A 24,210-nucleotide genomic window follows, 5' to 3' on the forward strand; every position below is an offset into this window, starting at 1 on the left:
AGACTTCAAGTTTTCCAATTTAAAATATTTTTAGGTGGAAATATTTCATATATAGGTAGACCTTCATTGACTCAGCCCTTGAAATGAATATGTAAGGGAAAACTGCTGAATTAATAACACTTCCCATTCCAGCACAAGGGTTTTTCCTTTGCAAGTATTTGTCAGGTTAACTGGAGGCATATAGGATAAACATGTCTTTTAGTCTGCCCTATTTCTGTCTGGATATTTAAATGTGTCTAATGATGTAATCTTAAGGCTGTCACTTTTCTTACTACTTTTAAGGAAAAAGCATTTTAGGAATATGAGAAGTATGTGAGGTTTTGGTCTTTTTAAACCTAGAAATAATGTCTTTATCAGTCAAATGTTAAATCGAATGTTGTTAAGATTTAGTTGTTTAATTAATGTGTTTAAATTAAAATGTTGTTCATCTGGAATTAATACTGTTAAATATTAAATGATGTATATATACTGTAGTCAAACGATAGTAAGCTTGAGTGTAAATCAAAACTGCTACAGAAGCACAAATCGTGATATAAAAAAAGTCCTTTAATAACATACCTTGCCACACATGCTTTGAAGTTACTTATATGTGAAGTTACTCATTCTGAGTGCAGTTCATATATATTGGAAATAAATGTGGATATTAATACTTGGGTTGACTTAATAAGTATTAGCTGCATGGTGTTTAGATTTTTCATCCCTCTTTTTTTTTAGCCTTTGAACACATTGTTCATGCATCTTTTTGTGGCAAAAGAAGAATATGCAGCTGGATGTTCCCAAGAAATTTTTAGGTGAGTTTGTGTAACTTTGTGAAGCATGTACACTCTCCTACCATCATTTAGAGAGGCTGTGGAATTTAAAAATGCCTTAAGGTGATCAGTGGATCAAAATTAAGTATCTCTCTAAACAGTCTAGGAAGGTAATAAAACATAACCTGGTATTGATCAAATGTGCCCTGTTGGCTTTGAAAGTTCTTACAGTTCCAAGTATGCTTCCCAGAGTTAAGGTTGGGCTGTATCTTTGCTGTAATTTCCCACAGAAACAGTACTGCAGTTGCAAGGCAGGTTGATATTTCTTTTTCCTACATTTCCACTTGTAAAAATCAAAGTGCACGACAGAGCAGGAAACTTAGAAAACTGTTTTTCTGGAATATACTTGTTCCTGGGTAATCTATTGATAGTTCATTAGCTACAGATTATATGATATATGCAAACTTTACAGTACAAATAGCACAAAATATTACTGCGTTAGCTCAGTACTCAAATATAACCGTTGCTCAGGTTGTTTGGTATAGCTCAGTCTGCTTATATAAACAGTGAATTGTACTTGGTGCTGTTGCTGTTGAATTTACGGTTACTTTCTGATGTCAAGTCAGCTCAGCCAGATGCCAGGTCAGAGATCTGGCATCTTTAATATTTCACCACTGGGGAGCTGATATAAAAAGGAGGATGACTGAAATCTAGGGATTAGGAAATTGAGAGAAATAAGGTAGAAAAAAAAGTTTTAAAAAAATGCCCATTTGAATTTCATATGATCTTATTTGTCATGTTTTCATTTTTGAGCCATGTGGGCTCATAAAGGACACTGGAGGTAAAAAACGTATATTGAAAGATGAGCTATTGTATCTTCTTGATGGGTGTAATGATGTAAGACTGAATAGCGTTATGTTATTTGACCAGGAGAGCTTTTATCACAGTACCAGAACTGCAGTTTATACTTGTCTTCATACCAGCTGATGAGAATTTAGGTAAGAATTTAGTAATATTTTATTCTTAAAATAATGAGAACAATCTCAAGTCTCATTAATATGCACTGTGGTTGTGGGTTGGTTTTTTTTGTTTAAATATTGAGAACAGTTATGATTTTCTAAAACATGCAGACACCACAATCTTAAAGCATCCTCTAATGGGTATACGCTGTAAAAGAGGCTTCTGTGGTTACATGTTTGCTCCAGCAGTCCATTAAGCAGTCTATCCATTTCCTGCAGTATTTAATTTTTGCCAGAAACAGATAGGACTTCAAATAGGAGTAAAGATCTCAGAAATACATTCCTACAAGTTTTGTGAAGATTTCTGGCTGAATAGAGTCAAGAGATTGAAATCAGGTACTTTCTGTTATTTAGCCAAGTGAATACAAGAAGAGGTGCTGGAGACACGGAAGGAAACCTTTTACAGCAGAGGTACAAAGATGGAGAATGCATATCTTAATGAGAGAACAGCATCTGACTTGGAATTTCAGTCCTGAATCCAGACTAATAAACCAAGAACCTACTTAATGACTGATTGGTTTTTTTCTTACACACACACCCCCCCCTGCTTGGAGCTTTCCTTGAAGTGAATTGGAACATTTTCTGATATGCCGATTTCTAGACATCTTAGTGCCAAGTCATGATAAAAAACTCTGTAGTGCTGTGTCAACTACAGGAAAGAGTACCTGACTAAAGGCTTTTGTCAAACCTAGCCTGCTAACAAATGTCAGCTTTCCTTCAACATAACAAGTCCTGACAAAGAAATTCTCCAGTGACATATAGTATTGTTTATATGACCAGTATTTCTATAGGGATTTGCTCCTACCAGTTTCTGATTGCTTTGAAGCTTATTCAGGTTTAGGACACTTTTTTTGTATATTTATACTACTGTCATTTCAGCTTCATTGCTTAACTTAAATAACTTAGAGCATTATGCCACCTGTGGTTTAAGTTCAAAAATCCCATTTTCCTCAAACAATTTTGCTGATAATTTAAAAGCTTACATAATGAAGTTTGTTTGTAGCTCCTATCAGATTTTTGTCTTTCACAGAGCCAGACATGGGAAATGTCTTTGAAAAGATGATGACCACTCCAGGTTCAGTAGTGGATGCAAACTTTACCTTGCTTGTGTGCCCCAGACATCGGTATCACCCACAGCTGTATGTTCGCAAAGCAAGGTAATGCAGTTTCTCCCTCCTGTGAGCAGATGTGGCTGGGTTAATTTGGAGAATTTTCTTTTTTGGTTTACAGCATCAGTATCTTAGTTAAACTGCTGTGATTTTCCTTGACAGCCTAATTAAGTAGTTCTAGGATTATGCTGTTTCTGTTCTACTTCATCATAAAATCAATTGTATTATTTGCAAAGGTAGTTTGCCATCTAGAAAGAACATATTTTTTGTCAGTGATGTTTATTCTGTGAATATGCTGGCAGAATTGCATCACTGTTTCAGTTAGTGCATGTGGTTTCCAGATCTCTTGGAGCACCCTCCAACTTACTTTTAATTTTCTCTTGTTATGTCATATTCTGACAAGTTGAACAAAGTCTGAATAGGAAGGCCAGTTATCTAAAACAATTAAACAAGAGCAGAGAATCCCTAGTTCCAGTAGTCCTTCAGACACGGAGAGTAATCCTCTTTTGTCTTATGTAGTCTTTTCTGAATAAGCACATCATATGCTCACTCCCGTTGTGTTTCAGGGGAGCAGGCTGCCTTGGTGTTGCTGAGAGAGCTTATGAAGATAACAGGGTAATGCTTTTTTCCATCCATCTTGCTGTCTGTTTCAATGGACACAGTTTGGAGCAGAGACTCTGATACGCTCATGCAACGTGCCTTTAACACAGCCTTGCTCTTTTTTGGGGATTCAAGTCCTAAATATCATTAGACTGGATTATTTCTTTTTGTTCCAATCTGCTCAGCTTCCTGTGGTGTACGCCATGCAGAAACTCAAGTTTCTTTAGCAGCCTTGCTTATTGATGTCTACCTGTACGTTGACTATTACTACTCTTGTTCTCTCCTGCCATTTGAATTCTGCCGCCTGTGCCAAATCACAGCTTTCTGTGCTTGTGCCAGCATTGTGTACAGTAAATAAGAAATGCAGAGTTTCTGACACAAAGGGCCTTATGTTTTTCTGTGTAGGTTCCTGACTATAGATCCTGTCATTGCTGTGTAGAGGCTTCCCTTTAGTGTGGTTGAAATATAACTAGTATCTATTGCCTTTTGGTTCACTTGTTTTCACTCATTTTCATAGTGGGAAGAGTTACTGTAGGGTAATATTTTGGGAAGTAATAATTTGTTGTGGTTTAATCCTGGCCAGCAACTATGCCCACGCAGCTGTGCACTCCCTCCCCGCAGTGGGATGGGGGAGAGAATTGGAAGACTAAAAGAAAACTCATGGGTTGAGATAAAGACAGTTTAATAGGTAAAGCAAAAGCTGTGCATGCAAGCGAAGCAAAACAAGGAATTCATTCACCACATGCCATGGGCAGGCAGGTGCTCGGCCATCCCCAGGAAAGCAGGGCTCCGTCATGTGTAACGGTAACTTGGGAAGACAACTGCCATCACTAACAACGTCACCCCCCTTCCTTCTTCCTTCAGCTTTATATGTCAAGCATGATGTCATATGGTATGGAATATCCCTCAGGTCAGATGGGGTCAGCTGTCCCAGTAGTGTCCCCTCCCAAGTCCTTGTGCCTGCCAGCCTGCTGTTGGTGGGTTGGTGTGAGAGGCAAAAAAGCCTTAATGCTGTGTAAGCAGCGCTCAGCAGTAAGTAAAACATCTCTGTGTTACCAACACTGTTTCCAGCACAAATCCAAGATATAGCCCTTGACCAGCTACTAGGAAGAAAATTAACTGTCCCATCCAAAACCAGAACATAACTTTATTTGATCCTGATTAATTCTGGAGTTTTTTTCTTTTTTTTTCTTTTTTTTTTCTCTAAATATAAGTATCGCTGTGTGGTTATGTAGTGGGATTATGACTACATTAGCATTTCTGGTCCTTGTAGTGGAAACTGAAGTTTAGGGACAAACGCATCCCTAGGACACTATATCATATGATATCGATGTGTGTGGGGGGGTCCATATTGACCAGTGCTAGCAGATGGTAATTCCATATTACGCATATCACTCTGCCTGGTAAATCCACACCTGTTTGCTTATGGGTTAATTCATGTTGACATCTTAGACTGGATTCCGAGAGAAGCCTGTCTGAGAAATGTTTTACACATACTGAATTTTACCAAATAGGCCTGAAACAAACCTGCGGGTTGCGTGCTTTATCCTATAGTTTTAGTCAATGTCCGCAATATCCTGTTGCTTGACTTTTGAGCATTTTAAGCCAAAGGACTGAGGCCTGACCTTGACCACGTCACACCATCCTGCTATTGGTCTGGATATTTCAATATATTACAAAATTATTTGCATGATAACTTGATGTACAATTTTTAGGCTTTTTATGAGTATTTCCCTTCAGTCTATCAGTAAGTGAATGGACCTTAATACTGAGAAGTTATCAGTAGGTGAATTAATTCCTGAGGATTTAAAGTTTCTCCATATGTCTTGGTTCCAACTATTATGTTTGTCTTTTATTTAATTTGAATTGTATTCTTTCTTTTGATGGCCACTGGATATTATCAATAGAAACATTTTTGACATGACTGGAAACGTCACGTAGGCCACAGCAGCAGTCCACATAAGAGATACCATCTTGCCTGGGATTTCTGTACTATGTTATGAATAATAAAAATTATTTACTTTAGGGGTTTTGTTAATAGAAAACTAACCAGGAAACTGTTTTTTCTCTTAAATTACATAGTATCTGGTGATATAAAAGTCATACTTTAATATTGTCTATCAGTAGATTCTGTGAGTAAGGTAAAGTCTGTTTGCAGTAGATGCTTTGCCTTTCCTTTTCCTCTGTATTCACCTTTGTACTTCACTGGCATCCATAGTAACGTTCAGCAGAGCCCTGTAGAGACTTATCTATGAAAGTTGTCCCCAGCCACCTGCCTAGCAACATGTTCTGGGTCAATGATAGGAGATTAGGGTAATCTCTGTTCCCTTGTCCCTTGCCTATGGCAGAGGTGTGGGGGGAAGGAGCTGTAAACTGATACTCTGCTTGACCATTAATTTTTAAGTTATTTTCCATCTGACCTTTATAACATGAAAGAAATCTGTAGTGTGCCAGAATACAGCCCACTAAGCTTTTATATTTAAGTTTCTTGCCGATCTCTCATTTAGATCTTGCCTTTTCTTGGTTTTGTACCATATACATAAGGGCTCACAAGTTTGCAGCTCTGTGAAATGCCTTTATTGCGCTTGTTTTCACAGTGTAGGAATTTTGTAGTATTTTTATGTTAAAGCTATTGTGTTTGGGGTTTTTTTTTGGTTTTGGTATTTTTTAAAAGGCTATGGAGCTGGTGGAAGATACTAAAAATAGGGAAAAAAAATAGCTCTTTTCCTACAGTTTCTAGCATGCAGGGAGATGAATGGGCTTATGTGGAGCCTTATTGACTGTGATGATGTTAGTCTCCACATACCACAAGCTGGCAAAATTGCCATCTGCATCTTGATGTGTGGCCTTGTGTCTTGTGTTTTACAGAGCAGGGAGCAATTGGCAAAACATTCGGTTTAGAAGTGGTGTGTATATTATCTACTGCAGCGAAACAACAGGTTTCAGTTAGAGTACAGTCTCATTCCTTTACTCCTAAATTGGTTTGTTTGAAGTTTTATAACATATTGTCAGATTTGTTGTACTAGTGAATCGTGTTGAAGTAGTGAAGTTCTAATACTAGAAAGCCTTACTGCAGCTTTTCCCTTGAGATACTGCCTGTGAAGAAGAGGAAGACTACTATTTTGCTTTGAGATACAAAGAATGTGAATGATTATAAATTTTTTCAGGGTTTCATTGTTCTTGGAGCTTCATTTTGGTTGCATCTTTTGAGTTAATTCTACAGAGAAGTAACAGATGGTGTGTTACATTTTCTGTACCTTTTCCTTTTGGAAATAATTTATTACAGTGAAGATTCTTACTTAACAGTGAAAAAGAATGAAGTAGTGTGGGGCTTGGAAATTTGTCACCCGTTTTCAGTGTTGAGTAGGCACTGATAATATTCCTCTCTACTGGTTTCTCAAGGTGGCTTTCTTAAAAAAAGTATGAAAGAATCTGGTGACTGCCCTTCAGAGAAAGTATTAAATGATTTAAAACTCTTGGCAGATAGGCTAGTACTGTGAGGTGGGACGCTCCAAATGTCACAAGCAAAGGATTTCTTCACCCTACTAAAAGGGAGGTTAGTAAGGTGTGTGCAGCCGCCCTGTCTCCAGGCTGCGCTGAGCAGCGGGAGCAGCAGGGGTAAGAAGGGAGCACTCAGACAGATGACGGGAGAATAAAAAAAGCAGAAACAATGTCAAAATAGAAGGGGTCACTGGCCCCTAGTAGAAAGGTAATCTTACACAGAGGGTCACCGGTGTGTAGGAGCAGCAATAACCATCTCGGTACCACCTAAATTATCCTTCAGTTTTACGCTAGAGTCAGTCAGTACTTAGAAACTCAGACCATGTCTGATAAAATTGGAAATAAGATTTTTGGCCCAGTTATATTAACTTTAAGGCTTCCTCCGAATCCAGAAACACGTCAAGAGTGGAAATGAGACTCAGTTGGCTTTGTCTGAGCTGCTGCACATGCAGCACTGAGGGTTCCACAGGGTGGGTTACAAGCATTTACGTACCAGCACATGCGAACTGGAGCAATAGGAGCCTGAAGCAAAACTTTTCCTGAACCCTTGGGAGATGCCTTTCTACAGCACGTACCGCTTTGAAGGGACAGGGCGCTGCTGAGGAAGGCGGGCGCATCCCGGCGGCCGGCCCGGGGCTCGGCGCTCCTCGCCGCGGGCTCCCCGGCAGCCTGGCTCCGCGCGCCGCCGCGGCGAGGGCGGGGCCGGCGGCCGCTGGAGGGCAGCAGAGGCCCGCCGGCGGGAGCGGCAGCCCCGGTCCGCGGCGGCGAGGACCCGGCGGGCGGAGCCGCCTGCTGCTAAGAGTGCCGGCCGCAGCCAGCGGTGAGCAGAGAGGCCTGACAGGCTGCAGGAAAGGTCGCGCTCAGTCTCACAGGCGCTGCAGCCGAGGCGGTGGGTGCCCAAGGGGAGGGCGCCGGCCGCCATTTGCCGGAGGGCAGGTGCTGGGCGCGGCGCGACGCTCCCGCCCCCTTAGTCTCCGGAGCGCTCTGTGGGGGAGGGGGCAGCCTCTTGCTTCAGAGAAGCCGAATCCGGTGGTCTCTGCTGCTTTCAGTGAGCATGAACGTGTTCCTGTGTTTGAAGTGCATTGTTTACTCTTTTCGATTTAATTCCTTAATCCCAGACTGTTTGGGGTGGGAAGGGACCCCTGGTGATCACCCGGTCCAGCCCCCCCGCTAAAGCAGGCGCTCCTGGAGCCCGCAGCATCCAGGCAGGGTTTCAGTGTCTCCAGAGGAGGCTGGGCAGCCTGCTCCCCAGGCAGCCTGTGCCAGGGCTCTGTCGCCCTCACAGGTTTTTCCTCACGTGCAGATGGAGCTCCCTGTGTGTGCCCGTTGCCCCTTGCCCTGTCACTGGGCACCACTGTAAAGAGCCTGGCCCCATCGTCCTGACACTTGCCCTTAAGGTATTTGTAGGCATTGGTATGATCCGCTCTCAGCCTTTTCTTCTCCATGCTGAACAGGCCCAGCTCTTTCAGCCTTTCCTCATGAGGGAGTTGCTCCTGTCCTCTAATGATTTTTTCTAATCATTTTTGTAGCCTCGGCTGGACCCTCTCCGATAGTTCCCTGTCCTTTTACTGGGGGGCTCAGCACTGGGCCCATTGCTCCAGATGCGGCCTCACCAGGGCAGAGCAGAGGGGGAGGAACCCTCCCTCGACCACACACTCCTCTGGGGACTTGTTCTGTGAGGCTTGTCTTTCTCCTTGTGTGCTTGTGCGAGTGATCGCTGAGATAACCAAAAGCATGTTCAGTAGCATTCTACTTACATCCCTGAGGAGAAAGGGTTTTCTTGGCTCACTGTCTGGCAATAAAAATAACTCCTTCTGCCAGACCATCACAGCCCCACTTTTCTCACCACTTTTTTAGTTGCAGAATTGTTGGTTGGATGATTTAATTCTTGCATTTTTTACAGATAAAGAAAAAAGTGGTTTCATCTTCTTATTGAAAGCAGTTATGTGCTAGAGCTGGTTTGCCATCAGCCTTTATGTCATGGTCACAGCACATGAATTCCTTTGCTGCATTGGTAAAAGCGCTGAAACTTGTTAAGACATTGATCCTGGTTAAGAATGACCCTTTTTTTTTTTTTTTTTTTTTAAGTGCTTTAATGGGAGAGATTCTGTTGCCTATTTAAATAAAGATCCCTGCAGCATGGGGCCTGTATGAGTCTTAACACTGAAACCTGGACTGCTGGAAATAAGCTCAGGCAGCTTCTGCGCCAGCAGCATGGAGAGCAGGCTGGAGTAGCAGAGGCAGTTAAAGCCTGGATGCGGCAGGTTCCCACCTATGCAGAAAGCCTTTCATGAGGCAGGGGGATAGAAAATTGCACTTTGGCCTTTGTATCTTTTTCAATGGTGGAGCATTAACTTGACCTTACAAAGGCATAATGGCTCGATTTCTGCCAGGTGACTCCCATACTGCTGTGTGTAATAACAGTCATCTAGCAATACTCAGCACTGTTTCTCCCATACAGGAAGGCACTATTTTCTTTTTTTAAAAGAACTGATTTTCTAAATTGCACTGGGGTTGCTTTTTGAGATCTCTGCCAACTCTGACCAACTGATGATTGGGCTCACTGAATATAATTATTTTAAATGAGGCCTAAAGCCCAGGTCCACCTGGCCTGACATGCTTTAGGCAAGAGAATTTTGAGCTGGGCTGCCCTCGTATTTTGTTAGGGGAAAGATAATCATCTCCATTGGCCGATTCAGATCTTAGGTGGGTTGTGCTGGCTTTTGGAAGTGGTTCTGTCTCTTCTCTGGTGCTGAGGCTCCCAGCTTAGTGTGTGCTGGGGACATGTCCTAGATGAAATTATTTATTTGTGGGTGGAGGCTTTGGATCAGTCATTTGCAATATTTGTCAATATGCTAATGAAGTAGAATGGTGGTATCAGGGCCTATCAATGGCAGAGCTTTAGGACATACCTGATCTCTTTTTTTGTAGGGTGGAAGATTATGACGATCTCATGCCAATCTGGACACATCAGAGTGAGACTCTGAAAGAAACCTACAGTGAATATTTCCTTGCTGATCTCATAGAATGTCAAGATGAAGAAAATCAGGCTGTTGTTTGTGAGGTCAGTCTGCCATGAGCTCTGGATTTTTCTAATCATAACATTAGTGATGTCATATGTGAGCGGCAGCTCATGCTGCAGCTCAGCAAATAAAATGAACAAACTCACTTTTGGAAGGTAGAATTCATGACCTGCACACTCACAGTGCCTTCCGCCACCTATTTTATGTCTCTTCTGTCTTTGGGAGTGATATCTCTTGTTAAGTAAGTGAAACAGCAATCCCCACTAATTATGTAGATTCTTTTCAAGTGATTGAACAGACCATCTTGGAAGAAATCATGTTGCCATTTTAGGCATTTGCATTATGGATGACCAATTTTCATTCCCAGTGAAAATTAATACTGCATGTGAAAACTAGTAGCCAGTAATACTTTCACAGTTAAAAATGCTGTAGATATTTTCCACCTCCTGGCTCAGGCAGTCAGTTTTTTGCCGAACTGAAGACAGAAACCCAGGAATTAATTTAAATAAGAAAGAGGTGGTAATAGTTATCCTGCTGAAAATTCCTGTTAGAGTTTTCATGTGTTAGTAATAGTGCATGGTATTGTAAGCTGATAGGCAACATAACCTACTTAATTCCAGAAGTCTGCTTTCTATATTAAATGATTTTATAAAACCGTAACATGTAATCACTACCATTGGAAGCCAAATGGGAAACAATAAACCATTAGTGTAATAGCACATTACAAACAGCTATCTTTATAAATAATACATTTCAATTGTACGTTTATAGCTCAGTATACCAGCAAAAGGTGTTTCAGGCCCTCATAGTTTACACTTGCCGCTGCTGCTGCAGATTGGAAAGACACCTCCATGCGAACCAAGATAGATGTCAATTTTCCCTGCAGAGAATGAAGCTGGCAACCTCTTTTTGCACATATGGTAGATGGATTGGTTAATCAGTCTCTGCTGAGCCTTGGGCCTAAAATTGCATAGCAGCCAGACAACTGCAGCGACCCGGCTTTTGTTCAGTTACGCAAACAAGGCAAACAAACAATCACCTGTTGTTTGAGGGGGGAAAAAAATTAAACTTTTTTTTTTATTTTTGTTGAATTGCTGATGGCCTGATAAAACAGCTATACAAATCCAGCCACTGAGTTTTCATTATGTTTACAAAGGAGGCTTTCATAATGTGTATTAAAGGAAAATAAAAATTTTGATTATGTGTGTTTCACCAGAAAGTTGCATATAGTACTAAAAGTTGAAGAGCTTCCTTCTAGACTCAGCTTAAAGCCAGAAAACATGTAGCATACCAGTTCTCATTTTTTAAGGGTATATTTCTTTCTGAAGACTGCAACTGTCTGGAAACTTTTAGTCATACTCAAACAGAGAATAACTTGTCATTTCAGCATTGTAGTGAGCTTGTAATTTTCACGCTTGCCAGGGCATTTTATTATCTTTTTTTAAAGAGTAGTTCTTAGATTTATTTTTTTTACAACTTGAAAATATATAGTGCTGATAATTGCTGTAAATTTTATTTGCAAAACAGTGTCCAGTAATTAGTTAACCATTATGGCTAACTAAATCCAGATTTTACTCCAGCTGCACTTTAAGTTAAGGAAAAATTATACCTTTTTGGAGGTATGTAGTTAAAAGGTATATGCTTTTTATTTACTATAACAGATGCTTTATTGAATCAATAGGTCATTATTTGGTCCATATGTACAATCCTAATGCTCTCACAAGTACAGCTAACAGAAGTATTGTAACATCTAATATAGAAGTCCTAATACACATTATGAGAAGAAAAAAAATAATCTTTAACTTCTGCTGGAATGGTTCCTATATTATGCACAGCCAGAGATAGAGCACTGTAACTTCTATGTTTCATAAATTTCTGTTTGATTTTTTTGTCCTGACCTAAAGTAACATGCTCAACTTTTACATCACTTTTATATTTCAGGATGGTGGCACTGCAGTAGGATTCATGAGCGTATGTTCTCAAGTAAATGTTTCCCTGTTTCAAGAGTGTTTTGATTTGGGGCCTTTCCACGGACTGTGTAAACCACATCCTGAAGATATCCTCAAAATGCCACAGAAGCCAAGCATTCAAGAAGGTACCTGTATTCTAAAATGCTAGGTGATTCAAGGTGCATTTATTTCTAGCTTCTGAGTAGGTTTTGCAAAAGGATGGCCGAGGATAGAGGTTTACTAGCAAGAAAACACAATTAATGTATGTGTTTTGGAGATCGTTGCCTGGTGTTTTTTAATTCAGGAGAGAAATTTTGATAGCCCTGGTCTCTGATTCAGAAGTGATTGTAGTACATGAGGAACTGCTCTATAGCAGGTATGGGATAAACCTAGGTTTCAAGTTCTGGAAAGCTAAAGCATCAGGTATATTTTCTATCTGTTATTTGCAGATGTGCTAATAATTCAAGACTTAATTTTGAAATCTGGTTCTAATGTCCATCAGTAGTGAAGCAGCTGGTTAACTGTGGCTGTTATGTTGTCCCGTTCACTTGTGGCGTGTTACTTCCTTGAGGTCCACTTCTGCCCTCTTTGCTTACTGTGTGCTGTCTTGTAGGTTAAAAAATTTGGGGATATCAGGGACTGTCTATTCTGTTTTTATATTGGGCATGATATAACAGCACCTCTACAAACCACCTTACTGCAAATGATAAAAAACAGTAACATGAATATGTCACCTGATTGTGGAACAGAAGTGTGGTGTAAATGATTTACAGCTGTCATATTTATTTTTCAGTGTCAAAGGGCTTTTTGTGCAGGGGGGAAACATTTTGCTATCTACTAATTATCAGTAACAGAATTATAAAAATTACCATTACGTTGTTATGTATCTGCTTGTCTGAACACAAAGCAGCAGGCAAAAAAGGCAACTAGGGAGCTACAGAGCAGTCACCAGCTGGTACCTCATTGCTGACAAGTCACCAAACAGAAAAGGGAAAGCAAAAACGTCTTTATAGCTGCTCCTGTGGATTTCCCTTCGCCTGCAAAGAAGCATCTTGCAAATAAGAGCTGAAGTAAGCCAGCTATCTCCTCCTGTATCATTCTGTGCTCCTGGAGCATTATTTCAAAATAGGTGACAGACATATGTGGAAACTTGAGACTGAGGGAGGAAAAAAGAAAGATCACTCATGGTAGTCTCTTTGAAAACTAGTTGGAATGCAGTCCTGGGCAGCCTGCTGTAGGTTACCCTGCTTGAGCAGAGGGCTCAGATGAGATGAACTCCTGTGGTCCCTTCCAATCTTAACCATTCTGTGACCATTACCTGGTTCTGGTAAAACCCTTAGACACTTCTGTGTGCTTTCCTTGTCCAGGGGCTGCAAGCTGTAGGCCCATACTTTGTGGCAAATTCTGTGATGCTAAGCCCTTTCTTAATAGGTGTGGTTATAGGTTTTAACAGTACTGCTGTTACACATTTTTTTTTTGACATTTAGGAAACCTGAGATTTGTTCTAAATGTGAAAACAGCGTAAACAACTATTCAGGTTCTATTGACTGTCATCAATCTAGCATCTGAGTGCTTTTCAGAAATTTATTTAGCAGCATAGTTAGCAGTCTCGTGTTTATCTGTCTCTTTTCCTCTTTTTAAAAGCTATGTTAGTTTTGATGGTTGATACTAGTTTGCAATCCTGTTATGTTTTCTTCAGGCAAGGTATTTAAAAGGTATTGGAATGACAGGGGCAGCTCTGGGGAAAGAGAATTGTTCATGGGCTTTTTCAGATAGCATGAGTAGAAATCACTGATGGTCTGGGATACCTGAGAAGAAATTTGAGTATGTAAGCTAAGAGCCTGACTCTTGATATTATTCCTAGAGAAAGGGCTACTAGAAATTTCATAGTAAAATTAGAGTTAGCTCATGGCTATGCACTGCTTGGGAATATTAATTCTGTTATTAGTGAATAAGAATTAAAGTTATTGTAGTTTTGCATGTTTTCAAATATAAACAAACAATTAATGCTTTAAGAAGTGTTGCTTGTCCTGAAACATAAGTTATTTATACCTGCCCAGCATGGCCAAGAAGAGGCAGATGAAACTAAAGGCTCTGGTAGCTGAATTCAAAGAATGGAGAAAGAAAAGAAGGGGAAAAAAAATCAAATGTATGCTATTTTTTACTCTAGTTTCTAATAGCACTTCAATAAGGCCTTAGCTTGTCACAAGTTACAGAAATTTGTTATGGTTTATTGAAAATACATGCTGTATATGATAGATATTTGATAAACAGCTTTTCTTTTTACTGCTTATTACACGTCTGACTTAGGACTAAACAAAAAATTCACATTTTTTGAGCAGTTTGAATGAAAAGCCCTTTCCATCTGAATGATCTGGGTTTCATTATTGCATGCGATGTAACTCAAAATTCATTTCAGTATTCATTCATGAAAACTTCTAGGAAAAGCAGTAATGTTCGTTTCTTCTTTTTTTTTTTTTTTAATTAAGAAAGGGAATAAAAAAGCCCAGTTTTAATAAAGTTTACAGCAAAAGAACCCCAACCAACTCATAAGCACAGTTCCTCTCCTCTCTGACTTTTGCTTTTTACAATAACATGTAACTTGAAAAGGTAATTACCTTGTTTGGTTTGTTTTGGGTTTTTCTGGTAAACGTAGAGCCCATATAAGAGTTGCATGCTGGTAGTCCATCGTTAAGCCTTTCCAATATAAGGGCTAACCTGTATCCTTGAAATTTATTATAGTGTCAGTCACGTATAGTTTATGTTTGATTACGTTGCATAACACATGCACGATTATATAAACACTGTTTTAACAATTGCATCATTTCTGCAGGCTACTGTACTAGAAATTTGGTGCCAAACTGGCCCTTGATGTGAAGGTTCGCTAGAAGCCTTACATCAACAGAGGCTGTGGACTTTCTTTTAAGGAATTCGAAGGCTGAGAATTTAAAATGCAAGTTGCATTACTTTGTAGAGTAATTCATGTTGCCTCTTTAAAAAAATAACAAAGGTATTTTTTCAAGCTCTTTAGCTTGTGAGTGCAGACCACAGGTTGATACTGTTTTTCCTTTCAAAATGTAATACTGAATAATAATGAAAGACTACAAAAATCTGTCTTTAACACAATATTGATATGCCACTTACATTTCAGGGTAATTACAGTAATTTGGTTGTTACTCTATATGGTGTCATGAATTAGTAGCTAGAAAACATGATGCAGTGGGAATGATTCAAGTGCTTTTCATCAGGCTTCATGGTGAACTGCCTTCTTGATCCTGCTGACTGTTACCTCTGCTAACGACCCAGCAATCACTGAATTATTTTAATTTTCTCTTTGTGCGTGTTCCTTACTTCTAATGCAACAATATGTACTTCCCAGTCACTTGTGTGCAACATATATGTAAATAGTGATGCAGTTACATTTGACAGTAGTGGATGGTGGAGCCATTAAGGGATTTCATTTTAGTATAAAGTCAGAAACAACATATCAATATTTACATGACAACAAGAGACTTGTACTAATTAACTTCTGACACCTGCAAGGCTGTTTATCATGAGAAATGTAGCTGGGTTAATCAAGATGACATATGATCACTTCTGTGAAGTCTCACATCTGTGATACCCCTGGAGAAACCATGATTTCTAACCCCTGTGTTCCTTCTTGCCCTGCACATTGCGTCTGCATTCTTTTCTGGTAACAGAGAAACAGATTTTCAGATAACAGATATTTAAAAATGCTTTTGGCTAAAGCATTTCAAACCTTTGAGGTATTTCTTGAAAAAAAAATATAAAATCTCATTACTGTATGAAGAAATGCTTATGTTGGTGAATATAGCTTAGATAGGTTTCCCCAAAGTAAAGTTCAGAGAGGAGTGAAGACTTCTGTTGTGTTGGGTTTTCTGAGTTTGTTTTTTTCCTCCTGGAAACGTGGACTTCCATGTTGCTGGAGCTTTCAAATGCAGGGGCATCCTGGCCTGATGTGTTTTCTGCCGAAGTAATACTACACCTCGAGTTTAGTAGTTAAAATTTATTTTCAGTCTTTATTTTTACATGTAAAACCAAACTGTGAACGTATCTGTAAATTTAGGGAAGTGACAATTTAAGGAGTGGAACTACTGTACTGAGTGGTACAGGGGCTAAAAATAGGGCAGCTAAAACTTTGCTGTAGTAATTTTGGTGGTTATTTAGAGCAATATGTAAGATTCACTAGTATGTCAGTGTTTCTCTTCCAAGTTGAAGACTAAAATAATTTTGGTCCATAACATTAACTTTAAATGTCACGTTGATGATGTATTACTGGATGATCTCTCATTCTGAATGCCCTCACCTTCCACTGACTTTAAAGAAATTAACCCATCACCATACATATTTAGGAACTGCTTTCCCCAGAGGGTGTAACATCTGGGCTGGTGATTGCCTGCTTTCTAGCAAGCATGGTGATGTTATAAAAGTTCATAGTTTGTTCTGTTGTGCTCATGTCAGGTGTCAGTGGAGTTCTGTAGAGTTGTGTGTGTATAAAGCTGCTAAAATCTATCTTAAAAAATAGCTAGGTAATTGAAATCAAACATAATTCATCTATGTTCCAAATTGTCTTTAGATGTTTTTATTATGGTTTCTTAATATTTTAAATATCCACTGTGGATTTAGCTCTGGCGAGGGGATTGAATAGAAAAAAAAAAAAAAAGTGCCATTTAAATAAACTCCCTAACATATAAATGCTTTAATTGCCTTAAGCACTTGACTAGAGGTACTGTGTGTATACATGTATATTAAAAAAAAAATATATCTTGCATCATATATGTATGTATCACAGCAGTCAGTGTTTAAATATTTATTCATTAGATGGCTACAAGTAATTCATCCTATCATCTTAGTTACCTGTTTTCCCACAAAAATATTATTACTCAGGTTGGAGTGTTACTCAGATGAGAATATTACTATAGTGTTACCGAGGATGGTAGGATGATCTGTCAAGCAGATTTAAACTTGGTTTCTGTTAGTTTGATTGTAAAGTGCCTTTCCTTTTCATGGAGCTTTTTTATTCTTTTTTATGCTGCTGCTGTCTAAAAGCTTACCAAAGCCAGTGGTCACTACTACTGTGGGTATTGTGTGTGCTTCAACAGGTGTCTTTTTTTGGCTAAACAATCTTGTGCATGCACACATACACACACGCAAAATTGCAATGGTTGACAGAGAGCTTTGAAGCAGTTACTTCAGCATCCAAACAAAGCAGCAGAGGAGAGAAATTCTTAGATCAGAGGAAAAGGAGGAAACAGACAAACAGACAAAGATTGATGGAAGAGCAGCCACCTTTTATAAGTAGCAAAATGGTGTTTAGAGAGCTAGTTAGTTTTAGCAGCTGAGAAGCTGAGAAGATTTAAATCCCTGTTTCTTGTTTCTGCTTGCACCGGTAAGTAAGTGTTCTGGCTTGACTAGGATTTGTTCTAAATTTCCGTTCTTTTAGAATTACTCTGAGAATCGAGAGCCCTTGTTCATTTTTGTGAAAAACAAGTTGGCAACAGGCACAGGATTTAAGATACCAGTTAATACAGTGACTCGTATTTTTCTCTTCAAATAGGGTAAACATATATTGTTTATTACATGTATTATATTACATATAACACACAAGTTAGGAATTGCTTCCAAACTGTGTCTTGCTCACTCGATTATTTTGCAACCAATTCTCTGTTGGTTTTTTTTGCTTTGGAATCAAATAGTCTAATGAAGTTCTAGCCCAGTAATGGTAGGAGGGTCTGTTTTAACTGTGGTTGTTAAAAATAAGTAAAACCTTGCAGTAGTCTGGCACACTCTAGTTATTGCTGTGATTCTGCAGGTTAAGCTTGCATTTTTAAGCCTGATGCGTTTATTCTTTTTCATTACTCAGATAAATATAAAAGCAACCAAACTAGTGAAGAAACAAAGTCTGTTTCATCTCAAAACTTTGACCATGTTCAAGATCAGGATGCAGCTGTGCAGGTAATAGCACTGTACACAGCAATGCTGATAACTTTAAAAGCTAGTATAAGGCAAAAGTGGAGGCTACTAGGAAAAGCAATGCTTTTTTCCACTTCTGCACTGTCCTCTGCATGGGCCCATACTTACATCTGCTCCTGTGCGTAGATCAGGAGCTGCTTTAGCTAGGATCTGGATGGAGGGGGAGAGTTAATAATTGGATGAGTTTTCCCATCCAGTTCCATGCGAACAGCCAGACAGCATAGGGGTGGGAATACAGTGGCACTGACAGGAGGAAAGGGTGGGGGCCTGCTTGTGCGGTCTGCTGCTGAGTAAAGGCACGTGGAAGCACTGGTTTGAATGGGCTTCTCTGCAGATGTGGAGAAAGCATTCCTGTAACAGACAGGGTAAGAGTCATCTTACTCTGAAGATCTGTGAGTCCTGAGATTTTGACTTGGCTGTTACTGAGCTAAAAGTCTGCTACTGACTAAAAGCTACAAAAGCTGAAAAGCAGCAATATAGGTTGTAAAAGCTAAATGGCACATGTTCTGTCTGTGCCTCTTCTGTTGAGTGAAGCTCAACTTGATAAAAGACCATCACTATGAAATCTATTGGTGGGGCATAAATCAGCAGAGAATTTATCCAAAGAAGTTTTAAATGGTTGCATCTGTCTTTTAGTTTCTCTCTTAGTACTGTATCAGAGCTACTCTGGTTCTCTTCCTGTTATTGTTCATTTCCGTTTCCGTAATATTCTTTACATTGATCCCCTTTTCTTTAAGGTAACTTTGGCATCTTTTCAGCATACATCTGGAAACAATTTTTTTTTTATATAGAAACATTTCTGAAAGATATTTTATTGCCTCACAAGGGGACTGTAATGGTAACTATTCGTTTGTGACTGTATTGCTCTTCAGCAAGAATGTATACATTTGTAAAGGCCATTTTTATCTAGTGTTTCAGCAACAGATAGATATCACATTACAAACCCTTCCTTGAACTTCTGTGTCTGTCAGAATGTGACAGGCATAAAGTACATCTCTATGTGTCTGCTTGGAATGCTACAAGATAGGAATGATGCAAGACCTCCTTTTCATTAAAAAACGAAAATAGTTTCTGAAATGTTTTAAGTGATCACTTGTCTATTATTATTGCAGAAGGATGGAGCTGTTACTGTTTCCCATACTGAACTGTCATTAGATGATGTCAAAGATTTCAAAGCCCCAGCAACACTTCTTGAGACTGAAGAAGGTACTTTTCATCCAGAGTACAGAGGAGCTTCAAATGCTTTCTGTATCCGTCTGTTTTGTATTGATGAAAAGCATGAAACTAGGTAAGCATGGATTAATAGTTACTGCTTTCCCAATCTTAATAACAATTTTCAATGCTACGTTTTTAGGACAAATCTGACAGTGACAGCACCTGCTGCAGTTAAGTTGGATTTTTTTACGACCTCTTTTTGTCCATTTCTTTTACCTTCATCAATAACTTACTGAAATTTCCAACCTCTAGCTGCAAATTCCCATCTCTCATAGGACTGTGGGGACAATAAGTTAAATATTTTTTTGGAAAAGTGCTAATTGAAATTGTGGAAGAAGGCCACTTCTTCCTCTAAACAAACATTATTCCAAAGCTGACAAACTGTGACAAGAGTGAGATGTTACAGTACTGGTCATCTAATATCATGGAGCAATAAAGCTGGTTTTAACTCTGCAGTTAAATGTTCTCCTTTCTAAATACTCGGTCTCCCGTCACTGAGATAATTGATTCTGTTTTCTGGAATCCACTACAGCAGGGGGAAGACAAAGGCTTTTTATCTTAAAATGATTGCTGCTGCTGACCTTGGGCTCTTAGATAGAGTAGAACAGATCTATACATGTAGTTTAGACCTTTTTTTTCCCCAAAATCTCTCTGCACTGTTGAAGAGTGAACCTATACTGAACCACATCAACAAAGCCCTTCCAGGAACATTGGCCCTATCTCATTATTATTGAGCGCTGCTCTTGTTATTAGATCCTAGAAAGAAAAATAAAACGTGTAGATGGAAGGAGGCTGAGCACACCCAAGATCTTCCATACTTTACATAAACGTAATTTCTAGAGACACAAAGTATTAGTAGCAAGGACTTTTTAGATGACGAGTTTGACAACTATTTAAAAAAACGTTTTTCTACTTGTAGTAGTAGTCATTGGTGACTGACAACTTCTGAACTTACCTCCTTCAAGGAAATTTAGGAATAAACTTCATTAAGAAGAAAAGCAGAACTTGGAAACTAATTCTATTTATTAAGCTGTTCCTTGATTAAGGAGAGGGCCTATCAAAGGGATTAAACACTGAATCTGCTACAAATGCAAATACCCTGAGTTACTAAAGCAAAGCTAACACATAGCCTTCTTAGTACATAGTTACTGAGTCATATAGCTCAGACAAGTTAGGAAGAGAGAGAAATGCAGTGCTAGAAGTCTGTGGTATACTTGGAAACACTGATCAACGTACATGCGATAGAACAATCGCACTGCAGGGAGTCCATTCCGGAACAGTTAATTTACAAACTAGTCTAAAATAAAATTCAAGGAAAATAATTATTTGAGAAGAAAATAACTATTTTAAAATAACACTGAGCTCAAGGACTTGTTCTAAAATGACTCCATTATACTGAAATAGCAATTCAAAGCAGTGTTCTATACCAATGCTGGGATATAATCTCTCTGTAGACTAGTTGAGTTCTTTGCTTTTAGTATCCTGCTTAGGATAAGCACTTTTTTGCCCCCTTCTGACATTCTGTTCTTTGTATGTACCATTGTTGTTTCTGTTCAAGATACTCTGACTGTGTTTATTGTTCAGTGCTGCAGTACCATTCTTTCTTTCCCTGGAGATATCTCTGGAACAGTTTGGTTTCCAAGATGGTTATCTGTGGAGAAGATAGGGGAGGTCTTCAGAAAGGAATGCTAAGATTAACTCATGCAGGATCCTCTTCTCAGAGCTGAGGAATCTGTAGATCTTGGTGTTTTCAAGTATTTTACTTGTATGCTTCACTAGCTTGCATTTACTTGATCCACCTGTTTGTAATGGAAACATTAGACAAGTAAATATGTTGAAAGGCTGGCACAAGGTAATCCTGAGTATATCTCGGAATCTTGTCCTGAAGGAGTTACTGCTGACCTTGCACAGCATGTTTCCAGAAATAGTAGCGTTATTGAAGTGTAGGTATGATTGCATCTTGGCCTTCAAGGGATGTTTACTACTGGAGAACGTGTGTTACCCAGTAAAGTTGCTAAATGTTTCCATCTTTTATATCTAGAGTTGTTACGTGGCTTTTTAGCACATTGACCATGAAATGCAAAGCAACTAAATTGCTAGCTTACTGCAGGTATTTGATAACTTTTTAAGCCCCCTGAAAAATCTCCTACCTCCATTCTTTTGTTCCTTGCTGCCAAGAAGGTACTGGATACCAGAGAATAAAAAATTACATTGCAATAGCATTTTCCTTTCCCCCATTTAGCTATTAACAAGTCATTTATTATATAGGTGAACATATAATACCCCAATCCAGAGCTGTATTTACAAGGGTGTTTTTAAGATTTCATTCAAATTAGAAATTATTTCTCTTTTCATTCAGTAATATTATTGGTGAAGTAATTAAAGGGAACTTAATTACAGGTCTGGAGGGAGGAAGGGGTTTATCAACATTTTTAGGTAATATATGTCTGTATTGAATTTCTTCAAAAGACACATTTTATACAGTGGAAAAATATTTTATAAAGCTTCAGTGCAACTCTGTTTGGGTTTAGAGCTCTCTGATGTCCTCACGCATAAAAGAAACAGGAAGAATTTGTTAGATTTCTCATGGTTTTTTAAGACTCAAATGTCACATTTCACGTTTCACTGTCACCATGGAAAAGAGAGTGGAATTACTCTAAACCGGTAGGTGAGAAGTGCAAAGAAGTGTTCAAAAACAATTTCAAAGTATTGATGTTCCTGTTAGTCTGATAAAGTACGTTGGATAGGCTTACCAAGTGGATAGTGACAGAACTCTTGGTACTGGCTGAAAATATTGTGGAACATAGCAACAACTGTTTGTAACCTCAATTAATGTTTGCTATATACTAATGCTGCTCTGACAGTCCATGAGTAGCTTCTGAAAAATGTTGGAGTCAACAGCATGGGAGTAAATTATATATTTTTTTCCTTTTGATGAAGAGCCGAATGTTTTGATGATATTTCAAACATTTGGGTTATTCTTGTTAATGATCATGCTTTAGGCACTAAAAGTCAACACTGCTGTGCAGCATGCAACATCTGCAATTGAATAATGCTGAATTGTCTGATAAGCACTGTGAATCAATGTTCCTTGCACTTAGAGGGATGTAAATACCAAAATGTATAGGATCTGTCTGATATGTGCTTTATTTAACAATGTTTACTCTTGGTTGCAGATCACTGGACTTTTTGCACTATGTTTTCAAGCTTTTTCCAGTATGTATATTTAATTTTTTAAAGTTTTACGCATGACGGGACAGTAGTGCATTTGTCAGCCAGAGCATTTAGATATGATGCCCAACTAAGTCAGTGACTCACAGGAGTATGCTATGGCTAGTTACCCTGGGCTGGGTTACCCAGAGGGGTTTGACTCCTCTCTTTGGCTGCTTTTGGACTTTATATATTGCATACATAAATCCTTTGTTTATATTCCATAGGGACTTTTCTGAAGTACAGATTTAGAAAGCAAATGTTTCAAACACCTTTAAAATGGTGTATAGATCCAGACAGTACCTAAATTAAAATAATATCAGGGAAAATGCATTAAAGTAGGTGGAGTTAAAGCCTAGAAAACAGCAGTATTAAGGAAATCTGTAGCACTAACAGTGCCACTGAAGGTTTATGTTTAGGTCAAAAGTAACGTGTGGCAAATAAGAATGTGAATTCATAGTGCAGTAGCTATTTCACAGTAATGCCCTCTGTGATCAATCCTTATCTGAGGTAGCAAAGTCCCCTTTCTGAGACATTTTTAATACACACTGCAATGTGTTGTAAATTCACACTACAAATTACTGCATGGTAGCATCCCTTAGAGACAGTCCTGCTGACTAGAGATACAGACTTGGCCCTAAATGTCAGCGTGTTCAGACAGGCTGCTTACCACCAAAGAAGGTTCCCATAGAAAGTGAACAGAGAACACTTCAAATTTCATAAGTAATTTATCCATCCAACAATGCACCTGTCACTCCTTGAAACAAAATGTCATGACGGAATCACAGGTGTAGTAAGAAAAATTAATCACATAGTGTGATTAAAGAGAAGAAGAGACACGAGATTCTAATAATATCTTTCTACTGAAAAAATGTTATAGAATAATTGGCCAGAGTAAACCAATTAATTATCTTCTAGATCCATGCCACTTGGGAGTCTCTCAGCATGTATCATGCTCCATGAAGTGTCTTCCTGAATTTTCAGGATTCTTCAATATCCCTGTGTGTAATGAGATTATTTTAAAATATGTATTGAATAAAAAGGGATGGGAGAGACTCTGATGGAATGGAGCGCTTGAACAGTTTGAGTGGGTAAAAGTTATTTGTGGCATGCCGTTTTATCTCCATAGGATGCTGTCTTTCATCTGAGAGCATTCAGTTGAGATTCCTGCACTCCTTTGCACCTCTGCGACCTTTACAGCACAGGGCTTTAGACAATTACATTGACTGCCAATACAGTGTGTCTTTGTATGCACACACACCTTGTAGCACATAAATGCCAGCAGTGCCAAATTTGGGACAAGCTGGACATCACAGTGCATATACAAACTTGAGTTCATCAAGTCTGTTGTGCCTGCAGTGCAAAGTCAAGCAGTGCATACACACTGGCTCGGGATTTTAGGGCATGCTGTTCTAGTTGATCATCTCACTGGGCTGCAAACAGGCAAAAGATCCCAGTCAGACATGCACTGTCCTGAAATTTTACTGCAGAATAGTGAGGTAGAAAAAAAGACCTTCTAAGGGAAAAGGTTAGCCCTAAAGGTGTGGTGTTCCTACTAGGCAGCTGGACTAGATGATCATTGTAGGCCCTTTCCAACTGAAATACTCTATTCTACTGAGGAAGAAAAGGGAGAGGGGTATAGTGTGTTAAAAAAGGATCATTAGTGAATATCAGGATATTAACTCCATAAGTCTTGACTATGGGAGCTGAAAGACCTGTTTCTGTGAGCCAACTTAATGTTGAGCTCATTAGCTCCTATGTGCTGCCCAGGCATCAAGCTATCTTGGGAGAGCAATACTTGGAGTGTATGTACTTTGTAAGCACTGCATTCAGTTTCTCTG

At 39.0% G+C, this 24,210-nt stretch overlaps 1 protein-coding gene across 6 annotated transcripts in view; it reads left to right on the forward strand.

The window, feature by feature from the left end:
- CFAP61 (cilia and flagella associated protein 61) overlaps positions 1-24,210 on the forward strand; it is a 118,671-nt gene that overhangs the window by 5,561 nt on the left and 88,900 nt on the right. For 3 of the 6 annotated variants that reach the window (XM_055725939.1, XM_055725936.1, XM_055725937.1), the window contains exons 4-11: positions 715-791; positions 1,680-1,747; positions 2,799-2,925; positions 9,910-10,042; positions 11,943-12,096; positions 17,835-17,926; positions 19,057-19,232; positions 22,336-22,375. In XM_055725939.1, the coding sequence (XP_055581914.1) occupies positions 715-791; positions 1,680-1,747; positions 2,799-2,925; positions 9,910-10,042; positions 11,943-12,096; positions 17,835-17,926; positions 19,057-19,232; positions 22,336-22,375 (867 nt within the window). Of the gene's footprint in view, positions 1-714; positions 792-1,679; positions 1,748-2,798; positions 2,926-9,909; positions 10,043-11,942; positions 12,097-17,834; positions 17,927-19,056; positions 19,233-22,335; positions 22,376-24,210 lie in introns of those variants that run through there. The other 3 variants (XM_055725938.1, XM_055725940.1, XM_055725941.1) reach the window with 3 other exon arrangements.

This window comes from Falco cherrug, chromosome 13 (genome assembly GCF_023634085.1).
Source record: "Falco cherrug isolate bFalChe1 chromosome 13, bFalChe1.pri, whole genome shotgun sequence".
Classification (NCBI taxonomy): domain Eukaryota; kingdom Metazoa; phylum Chordata; class Aves; order Falconiformes; family Falconidae; genus Falco; species Falco cherrug.